Source organism: Thunnus maccoyii, chromosome 14, assembly GCF_910596095.1.
Source record: "Thunnus maccoyii chromosome 14, fThuMac1.1, whole genome shotgun sequence".
Taxonomy (NCBI): domain Eukaryota; kingdom Metazoa; phylum Chordata; class Actinopteri; order Scombriformes; family Scombridae; genus Thunnus; species Thunnus maccoyii.
In genome coordinates this window covers 29,247,733-29,261,914 of record NC_056546.1, presented here as the reverse complement: position 1 = coordinate 29,261,914, position 14,182 = coordinate 29,247,733, and the positions used below count along the sequence as shown (strand labels likewise).

At 40.3% G+C, this 14,182-nt stretch overlaps 1 protein-coding gene across 2 annotated transcripts in view; it reads right to left on the bottom strand.

Moving 5' to 3' along the window:
- Positions 1-2,737: 2,737 nt before the first annotated feature.
- The window catches only part of shtn1 (shootin 1), a 31,813-nt gene continuing 20,368 nt past the window's right edge, over positions 2,738-14,182 (bottom strand). For both annotated transcript variants that reach the window (XM_042433011.1, XM_042433012.1), the window contains 10 exons: positions 14,083-14,164; positions 13,766-13,860; positions 13,500-13,646; positions 11,406-11,559; positions 10,988-11,105; positions 9,378-9,460; positions 6,801-6,904; positions 5,377-5,427; positions 4,790-4,910; positions 2,738-4,091 (listed from right to left, as the gene is read on the bottom strand). In XM_042433011.1, coding sequence (XP_042288945.1) covers positions 4,060-4,091; positions 4,790-4,910; positions 5,377-5,427; positions 6,801-6,904; positions 9,378-9,460; positions 10,988-11,105; positions 11,406-11,559; positions 13,500-13,646; positions 13,766-13,860; positions 14,083-14,164 — 987 coding nt within the window. In that variant the 3' untranslated portion in view covers positions 2,738-4,059. The remainder of the gene's footprint in view (positions 4,092-4,789; positions 4,911-5,376; positions 5,428-6,800; positions 6,905-9,377; positions 9,461-10,987; positions 11,106-11,405; positions 11,560-13,499; positions 13,647-13,765; positions 13,861-14,082; positions 14,165-14,182) is intronic.

Below are 14,182 nucleotides of genomic sequence, written 5' to 3'. Positions count from 1 at the left end.
GAGAGGAGAGGCCCAGCGAAGCATCCGCCCGGCCAGCAGCGTAGAGAAAAAGGCTGCTTGTATACAGTGGGAAGTGGAGGAGCTTCACAAGTGCTTTGTGTACCAGCCACATACAGCTGCATCAATGGGCCTGTCAAGTGAGTTATCCCTTATTCACGGCTCTTTTCTATGAAACAGAGCACAGACAGAGTGTGGCTGACACGGCCCTGCTGTCTACACCACAATACTGCTTAACTTTTAAAGGCTGGAAACTGAAATGAAAATTCCATAGAAACGTAGGTTCAGTCGACACCAAACTGACCTGTAAACAAATATTTTCTAATGTGAAATACAAATGTTCTTCCAGTTGCATTCTTCTTCAGATGGCTTCCTTGTTGCGTACTCTCAGTCTTGCTGTAAACGTCGGGGAGTGAAGACAACCTCTAATCAATGAAACGTGCAGACACAAGCTGAGGCCGGACATGCAGCAGCGGCCCTGAGCTGCTGAGGCTCCCCAGCAGGCAATTACTGTGTTTGGGAAAATAAATGAAATGACTAACAAAATAGGTCAAATTAAGTGTTTCCCAGACACTAAAAGGACCTCCCTAATTGCCGTCCCTGAAGGGACAAAAATACAAAAACAACAAAACATTATATTGTATCGGCCCATGACGAGGAAAAGACGGAGCACCAAGAATGGGCTGCGACGGCGGCGGAGGAGGAAAAAGGAGAGGCTGAGGGAAGAAAAGGACACAGCGTGGTTTGTGTAATTACATGTTTTGCCTCGATCGGCGGTGTGTGTACCGTCCGTCAATCAACGTCAGTGAGTCTGGTGGTTGGAGCAGATGGCAGAGGAAGGGATCGAGCCGGTCATTGACTTTGTTTCTGCTGAGTGAAGGAAGAGGAAGACTGCAGTTCCAAAGGACACTAGCTTCACTCCTCCTCTGAATGACTGTTTTGTACGTTGGCATACTTGTTGAGTTGTGCCAGGACGACCTCGACTGAAAGAACCTCATTAGATATGGAGGATATGAGGTGTAAATCAATACACAGACCTTCTCTTCTCTCCACTTTGCTCTTTACTGAAGCAGCGTGACCACTCGCTGACACTCTATCCTCCTAGAAGATAATTCACACATCATCGGCCTAGTTTTGTCATGACATATGCTCTCAGCGCAACTGATTAGTTTATGGAATCTCATCACAGATTCCCTGTTTCTACCAGGGCCATTGTTGTGACTAAATCTGCTGTTAAATCAAATCAGAGTGTGACTTCCTCTGCAACGTTTGGTTCAGTGGAGAGAGGAATGAATGGACATGGATGGAGATGGAGTGGATTCTTTGAAGCCTGCTGCTGATGAATCTGGTTAGAGAAGGGACTTTGAGCCACAATGACATTTCCTCCTCTCTCTCTGTTTGGGGGGATTGGGAGCTGGAAATTGCACCTCGGTGCTAAACGAAGCCTAAAGCTTTAATTAACAACAGCACACAATAGGTGACGGACATTGCCCACAGTTCATAGCTCTCATGTTTCAGTCCCTCACTCGGGGAAGTGTCTGGGAAATCTGGGCAGGTGTCGAGGGAAAACAAAACAACACGGGAGCAACCCACCATTGTGGTTAAATAACCAGCACAGTCATTGTAATTTTCAAAGGGCACAGGCTGATCCTCTGCTCCATACCTGACTAACACCCATCTTTTGACTGAGGCTTAAAGGGCAAATCCACCCAAAGACACTTTTAACATTGTTACAAAACAGCTAGTGGTGAAGTGTTTTGCATTTCTGGACTCACTGAAATTCCAGTTGGTTTCCACTTTTGTCAGTAACTGATGTGACATTATTCATCATGTAATGCTGAAGTTTCCAACAGGGATACAACAGATTATAACTAAAAAAAAAAAAACCTTAAATTGTGAATGTCAGGTTTGAATTTCATTTAAGATAAAAACAGAAGCGTCTCACACAAAGGGTTAACACAGCCAGGAACCTCTTGTAGACATTTCACTACCAGCAGTAGCCTCAGAAGACCAGAATGCAGTGCAGCTATTAAATATGTTTCTGTGTGATACTGAACAAAGTTAAATATAGTAAATCACAAACTACAGTATTGTAGTTTTCAAAAGAATAAGAATGTCTGTGAGCCATAATTAGAAAGACAGGAGTTTCTGCTCTATTCACAGAGAGGAACTCTTTTCTTCTGAGGGAACATAATTGCTGCCTGGCTTATGTTACAACCTGTGGTAATGTTATTTCCAGTGTAGGAAGTGCTGTTTTTTGTACTGCGAGTAAGTGGTGGGGAAGTTTTCAGAGTCCTGCATGTGTTTGGGTTGAGGCAACAAAATCACTTTGGTTAAAGTTCTCTAACCTTAACCAAGTGCTGTGAGTTCACACAGAACCATAAAAAAATCTTAATAATGCTTTAGTTGCTATGAGTGAATATTGTATTGTGCGACTGGATATTGTTGGGAAACTAATGAAGAATGTTGTCAGTGAATGTTTTGCCAATAGGTTCTGTATCATCATTTTGTGACTTGGCAGATTTATTAATTGAAAGCATCATCATGACATGTTGATAAAAATGTAATTCAGGTGGCATTATGTTTCTCTTAGTAGAGCATAAATGTTGTTTTTATAATACAAGGTAGTTGAATTCCCTGATTCTCACAGAGAAATGAACAAAACTCTCCAAAACACTTTAACTAAAGCACTTCAAGTTTTTTTCCTTTTTTTTCAAGCTGTGAAATGAATGACAAGCTCTTGATTGTAAAATGAATCACTTTTGCTACTTTATTACACATAAAGTTCTGGAACTTAACAATATCACATATTGACATGTAAGGCCATTCTCAAACCAACATTACAAGACTGAGATGAGACCACAGTGGCACAGTCACAGTGTTAACATGGTGCTCTGGGGGAAAAAACAACAACAACAAAAACAAAGACTTCCAAACAGCACAGTGAAAAAAGTTGAACCTGAATCAACTTCTGACTCAGCATCCTGTCATCTGTACACACTGAGAGGATGTCAAAACTCATTCAACACTTCATATCTTTATTTTGAATAAAGTTTCTCATACTGCAAGTGCTTCTGGGTTTTTTTTTCCATTTCAGACTGTTTCCCCTGTTTCCATGCACCTTGAAAGGAAATCTCTTCTCTGAACACATTGTTTTAGCCACTTAAATAAGTGCAAACACAAATTCCTCATAGATGACTTTGATGGGTGTAATTCTACTGTTTAAAATAAAAAAATAAATAATTGATAACTTCCCAGAGTTGTAAAATTCTTCCTCATCTTTTTAAACAGCTGTGCAGTAAGCTAATGAATTAAACTGGCTTTCCTGAATCATATTTTATCTTCTCACACACTCTATAATGCATGTGCATTTATTTGAAACGCAGGTCTGTGTTTGCCTGCTAACAGTGAAAGCATCTAAAAGTGTATCTGATGTGTTTGATTTGTTCTGTGTGTTAGATGACCAAAGACAGACTTCCATTCTGAGGCAGAACAGGTAGTGCAAACTGCAGGGTTGATGCAGCAGGGAGGAGGCAGTGCCCTACATAAAATGGTGGCCTGAGAAGGTTGGGGGGGGGGGGGAGCAGTGGAAACAAAATCTGCCACAGTCGCCTGTAATTGCTCACTAGGAGGCTACAAGGTTAATACTGGTCTAGGAACAATGCAGAGACATGCAGTATTTAGCTTTGGCAAAAGACTCAAGGCTGCAAAATCCGCTGCACTGTTCCTCCCAGTGCCAAACAATAGATTAGGATTCACCTTCAGTATTGGAAAAAGAGCTGAATGAACCCTGAAAAAGTAGTGCAGGACACAAGTCTTTCATTTCACTGAAATGAAATGGCCTCAATGGAAATTACTTAGTCCACATGCTACATAACCTCTGGTTAGATTGACAACCCTGAAGCCTGCTCCCATCTCTGCTGATGAGTCAGCCGACTGTTTTCATTTAATACTCTCAAATGATTATTATAGAATTGATTGTGTATATCACAATAAAAAGGAAATGCAATGAATTGATTTTGCATCATGTGATCACCTACAGTATATCCAGTGATGTCTGGTTCACACTGCAGGGGAGACGATGGGATGGAGACCTGCACACAGAGACAGAAATCACTGAAACAATTAGTGTTGTCACTTTTTTACTAAAACTTCATCAGGTGACTGTTGTGATTCCGTCTCTGGAGCTACAGTATATCCTGCGTTTGTCATTTGATTGAATCCTGGTTGAAACAGGATAACATGCAGTCATAAATTCTACAAAAATGATCATTTCCACATGAATCATTCTTTCAGATGAAGACGTGGCAGCAGGACACAGACATGGAGAGTTACACTTAGAGTTGTGAAATTTCAATTTTCACTGCACAGGTGCAGTTCATATGTTTATTATTATGAATCATCAATCCACTGATGTGATCATTTTCAACATCTGTCACAAAAACCCACAAAACCACACACACACACACACGCCACCTTTTCAACAAAGTCCAAACACTCAAAAGAACCCATAGCAAAAGTCTAAGTGATGTTGTGAAGTTTTTGAAACCCTGAGGAGCAGTTTTATTGTTCAGAATGCTGAATATTCTATACTGAATCTGTGATTTTGGGGAACTAATAAAACAATCTGCTTGAAGAAAGCTGTGGTGAGATCGAGACATAAGAGCAGAATCTAATCATACACTAACAGTAAAATTCATTAGAATAAATAAATGCGCAACAATGGTTTTTATCTGTCATGTTTTACCAGAAAGGCCAGATATCGACAGCGTAAAGTGGAGAAGAAACTTACTGGCATTGTGTTGGGACTCCACTGCATCCCGCCGCCTCAGCAGGATCCTCTGCAGCTCGTCATCGCGGGCTGTTGATGGAGACGCTGCCTTTGGTTGGGGGGAGGTTCTATTGAAATTCTCCTGGACAGTTTCAACAAAAGCACATACAGACAGACGGCCTGGTGAGGAATACAAGATAAGTAACTCCTGTAGCTTCAACTTTCTGCTTTTACTGCTACTTGTCGGCTTTCTTTTAGTATTTACCTGACTGTTACTGGAGTGGATGTTTAATTAACAGCATAGCAATAATACAACAGGTTCTCCTTTAACCTGCTCATCTTTATCTTTTATGTCTAATATGTAAATACTGACTTTAAATGTTGCAGTAGAACTTTTACTTTGGTAAAATGTCTAACTTGAAATTTGAATAATAACAGTTTGAACAATAATAATAATAATAATTAGTAATATTTAAAAGACAAATTCTATTGTGAGCACATCCATGTACAGTGTAGAAAGCAAAGTCTCCTCCTGGGTAAACACAGTGAAAGTTCAACTAGTAAAATAGGGCTTGTGAGGACATTTGATTGTTTTAAAGTCCCATTACCATGATTCCTTTAAGTTCCTGAATGGCAGAATTAGAGGGCAGCCTCTCCATCTGATAAAAGGAAAATAGGAGGAAAAAGATGGGTTTGGTAAATAAACAGCAGTCTGACACATTATACTTATTTTTCCTCATTCAGCACTTAGAGGCTAAACTGCACCTCTTACCACAGAGACGAGACACTGTAGGCAAGCGTGAGGACATATGCTTTCTACAAGAAGCAAATGTGTCAACACACAATCATTTTGAGTCACATCATTCTCATTATTTATAATTACCTGGTAGAGCAGGTCCTAATGCTATCTAATTTGGTGGAGTTGTTGTGGCAGAGGACCATGCAAGACTAAAAGACGTCTTGGCCATATGTCATGTTTTATCAAAACAAGCAGCTCTTAGATAATCCCACACACTGATGGATTTAAGAGCACTGAACAATATGTGCTCAACAATTTACAAAAAACTCATTCAGGCCCCACAACGGTGAACGTCTGCAGCCGGTGGTTTAGTTTGGTGATTTCAGCGAAGATGAAACACATTTTCTGTCACAATCAGGGAATAATTCACACACACACACACACACATTTCCTTTAATGACTAATGTTTTCATGTCTTCTCTCTGTCTTCACTGTGAGTCGTCTGCAGCTTGAACTGGACTATCCTACTGACTTTCTGTAGGTGGAGATCTTTTCGAACTACAGTGACTGTAAAACACATCACTTCTTGTGATCTAGATGTTTGTTTTTTTTGCCCAGACTAGACAGGTAGTTGCAAACATAAAGGCCTATAGTTTCATAGTAGTGTGTGTGGTATGTTTAAAGTGTGGGTTGTCCCTTTAACCAGACATCTCAGCTACTGATATCACAAACCTCATCACAGTTTAACTTTTGTAAGATAGCAGTTTACCACTGAGATCCATCAGTCAAACCAATATTCTCCTGAGGAGAAACACTCTCTCCATCATCGTCCTTATATCTCATTTCACTGAGTGGCTTATAAGATAAGCCAAAATGTGAAATTTGTTGTTGATAATGCAAAATACATTTCATGAAGGCAGCTGTAGATGTATGACATTATTCAGGAGGACTACATGGAAAATGAAAACAGTAGGCAGGTGGGAAACTGTGCTAGTTCCTTACTTAATTGTTTCAGGTTCCTATATAATACATACGTACATTATACATAGCTAACATTTTTAATACTTTTACTTGTAACAGAGTATTTCTATGCTGTGCTGTGGTACCTTCACTGAAGTGAAAGCTCTGAGTACTTCTGGATTCGACACCATGAATGGAAAAATCACGGATAAGCGTGAAGGCACCTCTGGTGGAGAATAGCTGGGATATTTATAACATCAAGATCACCACACCCAGCCTGGCTTTAACAGGCAAAAACAGTCATACACCATTTAAGGAGATTACTGAAGTTACCTGTCTCCTGCGCCTGTTAGGTGTCTGGCTGACAGGTCGAAGTTGAACCCCTTTCTTGATCCTTTGCATCATTTCGTCCACTGCCTGCTGCCTGACGTCCACTTCTGAGAGAAACAGACAGAGAGACAACAATTTCATCACCAAGCTTTTAGCTTTAGTTGTCTTTTTCAATAAACATGTCGCATTTAGCAGCTTCACTGGCACTAAATGGGAGTCTGCCTCAGGGGGAAACAGTGCCAAGTAGCAAAGTGAGTTTAAATGATGTTGAGAGGTAGGAAGTACTGTGTAATTTACAGGCATCATTGGCACCACAATTGAAATAAAGCTCATTTGGATGTAAAATCTTGAACGTGACACGGACCCACAGGACCAATCATTAAGGTTTTTGTTGGAGAGACTCCAGCATTTTTCAGTTAATTATACCATAAATCTTGACTGAACTGTTTCACAGAGTATTTAGTGGATTAGGCTGTAGTCATCAGAAGCCACTGATTTTGCAGAATTCAAAGTACACCTGCAGACTTCAGAGCCTTTGCAGTGTGTGAGGTTACCAAAATTATTCTGGAATGTATTCTGCAAGAAGAGTTTCTCAAGTTCACAGAAGATGTGAACAAAATAATTAAATTCTGAATAACGCAGCCTATTGGTAAAGAAATTTGATTTTTTTTTTAAACATAGAACATTCAATGGCATACACAATGGAACTATTGTCAGTAAAATGTCTTTAAAGTGTCTCACAAAAACTATTTTGTGTCAAACTAATAGTAAAATATTTTCCTCCAAAGTGCTCAGAAATAGACTATTATTCAGGTGTCAGAGTAGAAGATCCTTGGGTGGCACCTATTCAGCCCTGTATATAATTCCAACAAATACCCTGTGTGTGTAGTGCCCAATTCAGGCCACACATATTCAAAAACCATTTAACAAAATGAGTCCTGTTCAGTCAACATGGCTGTCCTACCTGCTCCAACGAGTCAAGGCTTCCCTTTTGTTTGCACAAATTGAAGAATTTAACTTGTTGACCTAATAGACCAACGATGGAGATGTGAGTTTGAATTTCTCATGTACCACTTGCAACAACATTTGTCCTTCTACATGAGTGACTTCCATTTGCAAAGGAAAAGGCAAAAAGGATAAAATGTGAAAGGCAGCAATACAATTCAAGATCAGTTCTCCTACAGTGAAATGCATGAGAAATAGCAGCCCTGAGCAGAATAAAATACCAAATGAGCATACAATGCATTGCCTAGAGAAAGAGAAGATGCTGAAGGTTTGAATTTTGATAGCATGAGTGACAGACAATGGACATTTAGTCTAGCTTCTAGCTTTTATCCTTAACTAGTCAGGTGCATTCAAGTTTATTATAATGTATATTTAAAATAATAATAAAAATATGACAAATATTTCACACCATGCTTACATATAGAAGTAAAGTCCACTGTGTTTTGTGTGTTGGTTGTAGATACAAAAAATCTTTACATCTAGAGAACACTAAAATATCAAACTCCAGAGTTTTCCTTGTTTATTGATTGATAGTTTTTGGTATCTATATCATGTGACCCTGTGACCTCAGTGTGACCCCATTGAGCCACTTTTTATTTTGCTTTTTTGAGAGAGAAGAATTTTCACCACAGCAGGGTAGCTGATAGGGACGTGCTGAAGGCCCAGTATTCGTATTTGTATTTGTATTCGAATAAAGGTGGAAAGAGGCTTAAAAATCCTGTTTTTGTTTTTATTAGGCTTTTAATTTTAGAAAATTCAAGTGTTACAATAAGTGTTCATGAAGCTTGTTCATGAAGCATGTGTCAGAAGGCTCAGCTTTATCTCTGGGGAACACCCCCAACTCCGGGAGTGATGTCTAAATTAGGAAATGTGCATCATGTAGCAGGTGGATGTGACTCCCCTTGTCGAGACCTGCTGACAGACGTACCAGCGGAGCAGAGGACAGAGACTGAGATAGCGATGTAACTGACCTGCGCGCTGGTATTTGACTTGTTTCTTTGTTTTTTTTCCCCCAAAAACAAATAATTCTTAAAATATTTGTATGAAACAGATATTCGTAAAAACCCCACTATTTGTGCTTTGCCGAATAACCCCTAGTAGCCGAGCAGGTGTGCAGGAAAGTTCTTCTACTGTTAATTCTCTCTGTTTTCTCCTTTGACTCCACATTTTCTTCCATTTCTTGCTCACTATCAATGTCTTGTTCAGAACTTATGTTTGCCAAGCAGGTTGAAAGAAACATGAATTCATCAGTTGAAGTTTCTCTGGTTTTTCAGCAGCTGTTTTGTGTTTGTCTTGGTGTAGTAGAAAGAGTCAACCACAAAAAACCACTGGTGCTGTTGATAGCATTATCTGCAGTTTAATACTGGTGGATTACTTTAGAACAGCAAATAAACACCTGCCCAGACATGTTTCATATTACACTTTATGTTAAAAGAAAACACCAGACACCTACTAGCCAATCCAAACTGAAAATCCCCCTTTACCATTGTATGAACAGGAGTAATCATACTACATGTTAGTGGGTGCAGCAGCATACAGTATCTATTGCAAATTCTGCAAATGTTTGATGTGTACCTGGTGTCGTGGCAGAGTCCTGGACCACAAGTGGGATGTCGGTGCTGATGTCTCTTCTCTTTCTGATTAAGGATAGCAGGGAACTACAAGGAGAAGAAATTGAGATCACCAGGTCTTTTATCAAGCTGCTTTTACAGGATGCATATCATAACCAGTAAGACAAAAATAAAAACCAGATAGTCTACCAGCCAGTCAGACAGCTCTCCCTGACTGCCTGCTAGACTGACTGGACATTGCTGATAAAAGTCAACTCAATGCCAACAGTGACATGTTTCCACTGGGCTGAGTGATGCTTACTGTTCATGCACAGGTTCTGGACATTGCTGCGTCTAACAAATGGCCACGAAATATAAAAGTATGCATTAGGGCTGCAACTAACGATTATTTTCATTATTGATTCATCTAGTAATTATTTTCTCGATTCATTGTTTTGTCAACAAAATGTCAGAAAATAGTGAAAAATGCCCGTTTCAATTTCTCAAAACCCAAAGATATTCAGTATACCATCATATGAGACACAGAAAGGCCTTAAATCCTCACATTTGAGAAGCTGGAAGCTGGAGCCAGCAAATATTTGGCATTTTTGCTTTAAAAAAAAAAGACAAAAATGATTCTTTGATTATCAGATTAATTATCTGTCCATCAACATCACACAATTATTGCAGCTCTGGTTTACATCGTGGGAACCATAATAGAAAAATCATAAAAAACGTAGATAGATGCATCTCTTTATTTAGTCCACATGGTTTTGTCATGTGGACTAAATGAAGTAGCTTTACATGCGCTAAAGTCAATGAGCCTTGGAACATTGCAGCCTCTAGGGGCCACTAGTGAGGGTTCAAACTTTGCTCTATGGAAATGTTTAGTTGGGCCTTATTCTCTACAGCAGCCACACTAAAAGCATCATTTTTTACCATTAATTCTGCACTCACTTCCCATAAACATAACCTTTAGAGAATTCCCTCTGTTATTGTTTATATTGTACATGCACCATAAACACATTTCATTCAGTCATTTCTAATACTCTGTTCAGACCAACAGTGACGAAGGTCAAATCTGTGTGGCCTCCTCTTGATCAGGGTTGGATGTGGGTAGGAGTCTACTCGGCTATGGTCAACTGGTGCTGCGACCAGGAATGGCAACTAATTCAGTGATACCAAAGTTTAAACATCATTTAACAGACATGCCGAAAAAAACATAGGAGAGAGAGAAATAGATAAAGTGTTCGTGTAGGAAATCAAGAGAGGGAGCGTACAGATAGATGAACAGGGAGGTGAAACTGAAACAGAATGTTTATCTGGTAATTATTTGATGTAATTTGGGGTAATTCTGTGCTTTATCAGTGAAGTTTATGAACTACACTGTAGACTAACAGTGACAAGCAGGATGACAGCTGTCTCATATGAATAGTTCCAATGCGCATCACGTAGACTTGTATTGCACGCACGTCTGCTGTTTGAAAGAAGTACGGTGCAAGTTCATTATAGAGGTCTGTTAGCTGAGCAGTCACTGGTTTATACGCATTTATTCTATTATCGTCCTTTGAAAGCTAGAAATGTGTCAAGGTAAAAAGATATTCCCTGACTGATATTGTACTTTGTTGATCCAACCTGAGCGGGTTAGAGGCCGGTGCTGACGCTGGAGGAGGTGGAGGTGGTGGGGGAGGTGGAGGTGTTGGAGCAGGGGGTGGGTTGATAGCTGCCTGCAGCTTCTTCTGGAGTTCCTCAACTGGTCAGTCAAGCCCATTCAGTTACAGCACACACACACACACACACACACACACACACACACACACACACACACACAGCAACAGCACCACAAACAGAAAAGAAACTATTTTAAAACTCTAAAGAACAACAATTAGACATGCAGTGAATCTCATGGTCATACTTTCACACAAACTATTGGGATTGTTGTTGCCTACGCACATTGCTCCCTCTATAGTGTTGATTCTGTGCTGTCCTCTATAGTGCACAGTATAATGCTCCACAGTGTAGCCTGTCCTTACAGTTCCAAATATGTCCTCACCCGTAAACCGCAGATCCTTGACCTCCACTTCAGCCTTGGAGCACTTCTCGCTGCACTCCCTCTTCTCCTCCTCCACAAGCTCCAGTTTATACCTCAATGCTGTAAGCTCCTTTTGAACCCCGCAGCTCCTCAGCCTGTCCTCCATCTCCTTTATCTGGGCATGGATGAACCACACACATACACACATTTACAGCATACTGTAGGTGCCTGTTTATGCCACAAAAGGCCTGTACAGTGTTGATTCTGAACTAGCTCATTGTTAACTTCACAAACTTCCACTCAGCACGAACAACCTACATGGAGCAACAAAAGGTCAATTCTGTTGTTTTATATACAGTCCTTAAAAAGGACATTTTCTTCTTCCTCACTTAAATAGACAACATGTAAAAAATGCTCATATGCAATGATAAACTATATGTTTCTATTCTATTTTTCAGCTGATAAGGAGCAGCTCTGCAGCATTGTGTTGGCTGTGGAGGCTGCAGCTCCTGTGGTGGTAATTTCTGATAAGTAGCATTGGGTAGCTGCCAATCAACATTCAGTCATCCACTCCCCAACCCCAGTTCCTTAACTAGTGTTTTAATTGTTCCTCAAATAAAGGGTATGGCTCACCTCCAACCCATCACCAGGAGAGATCAGTGATCCCACTCAGCTGTAATTGTTTTCCATCAGTGCCAGAGCGAGCATGAGGCTACACTGCTGCTTTTAATTATTAATCTGGCAGGTCACGGCCCCTAAGTTTAACTGTCATGGCTCCTGATAATTCAGCAGACATTTCCCCCCTATGTAATTAACCAGCTAAATTATTCTTATTTTGATGCATATGAATTAGAGGCATCACAGGTGTAAAGCACAGGGACAGATATATGTAATATTTGTCTTCTATTAAAGAATTTACTTGTGTTTTTAATGAGGTAGTGTAAATGAATAAGTGTACAAATGATTTTGGTTGTGTCAGGTACTGGATCCTGTCTCTCCTGAGTCTGTCTTAAACCAAAATATCTTCAGGCTACTTTTTATTATTTTGTGTACTTTTGTTTTTACCTCTTTTTTTGTGCAAATTAGTTATTTCCGACCACTCAAAGCGCTTTTACGCTACGAAACACATTCACCCATTCACACACATTCATACGCTGAATGGGTACAGGGGCTACCATGCAAGGTCCCAACCTACCCATCAGAGGAAACTAACCATTCACACACATTCACACACCGACGGCACAGCCATCAGGAGCAATTTGGGGTTAAGTATCTTGCTCAAGGACACATCGACATGCAGACTGGAGGAGTCGGGAATCGAACCGCCAATCTTCCAATTAGTGGACTACCTCCTGAGCCACTGTAAGAAGGTGATTCTTCTAACAGTGTCTTCAGAGTAGTTTTCTAACTAACTAGTGTTCTCTCTCTACACTGATTCATTGAACCAGTTGAGAACAACAGCTAAAGATGGCTAAAATGCTGGAGCCAAGGGATGGCCAGTGGTAGCCATGGTCACCATAGATTGAAGCCTGGCCACCTCGTGCAGACTTGCACTTTTGACAAGGTGGAGAAATACACTACTACTCTTATTAGTAGCAGCAGCAGTATCATAGCAATCTCTAAAACTCCCAGTTACTTTTCTTGATAGTTTCCTTCAAATGGGAAATTCATCACCTCTATTTCTGCTCACCATACTAGCTTATTTTTGATAATGTGCCTAAATTTTGGTCACAAGCAACCATCCTCTAAGCTGTGGTGACAGTATCAGAGATACTGGTAAGCACACTATATATGATTCTGAATGGAGTGCATGGCATACTTGCAAACTTGGTGCTCATTTAGCAGTAACTGGAGCAAGTGACATTTTGGCCAACGGTGGCACACCAAAGAAAAAACTGAATAATACTGATTTCAGTTTTTCCAAAGAAAAAATATTTGGCTCCACCACTTCCTCAAATTTAGGTTTTCTCTCAAGAGGACTGCACAATGAGAATGTAATCCAAACCAACAAGAAGACATGTCCCTTAATTACAAGTTATAATGGACAATGCTTGTCCATGAACTAAAAAAGACTCATAAATGAGTCATGTTTGTGTATCAATTGCGTCCACAGACCTGGTTCTGGTGCTCCATCTTCTGTGTCTCCAGATCCTGGGTCAGTGTGGTGACCAGGCTGAGGGCTTCCTGTAGAGCTTGGCAGGGTGAGGAGCCCTGCATCAGGATCTGATTCTGTCTCTTCAGCGTCTCTTGCTCCACAACCATCTGAAGAAAGGACCACAAGGAAAGAGTCAGGGAAAGTCAGGCCACATTGTTGCAAGGGACACAAGAGCGTTATGACAATCAGCAGGCATAGAGTAGGAGAGGAAATGTAAGAAACTCACTGTTCCGGCAAAGTTCTCTGCTTCTGTCCTCAGGTCCCGCTCCAGGTTCAAGGTGTCTTGTAAGGCCTCGTATTCCTCAAAAGCAAACTGAGACACTGGACAAAGATCATCACATTAGTTAATTTGTGCCTTTACTAGTGAGGTGCAACATGTAGTGAACACTATATCAACAATCAGCTAAATGTGAATCTTTGGTGTAATTACTGTGAGCAAATGAGACCATGCTCATGATTAGTGTCCTCTTTTTTACTGTTGGATCATTAATGACTAGTTTCTAATAATGAAGACCATATTAACCATATATACACCCATCTAACCTCTGTTATATTTCCCCAGGAGCTTCTTTTGCCGCAGTGTCTCAGCAATTAAAACAGTGTTATCGTGTTTCTCTTTCAGCAACTGCAAGGGACAGAGTAG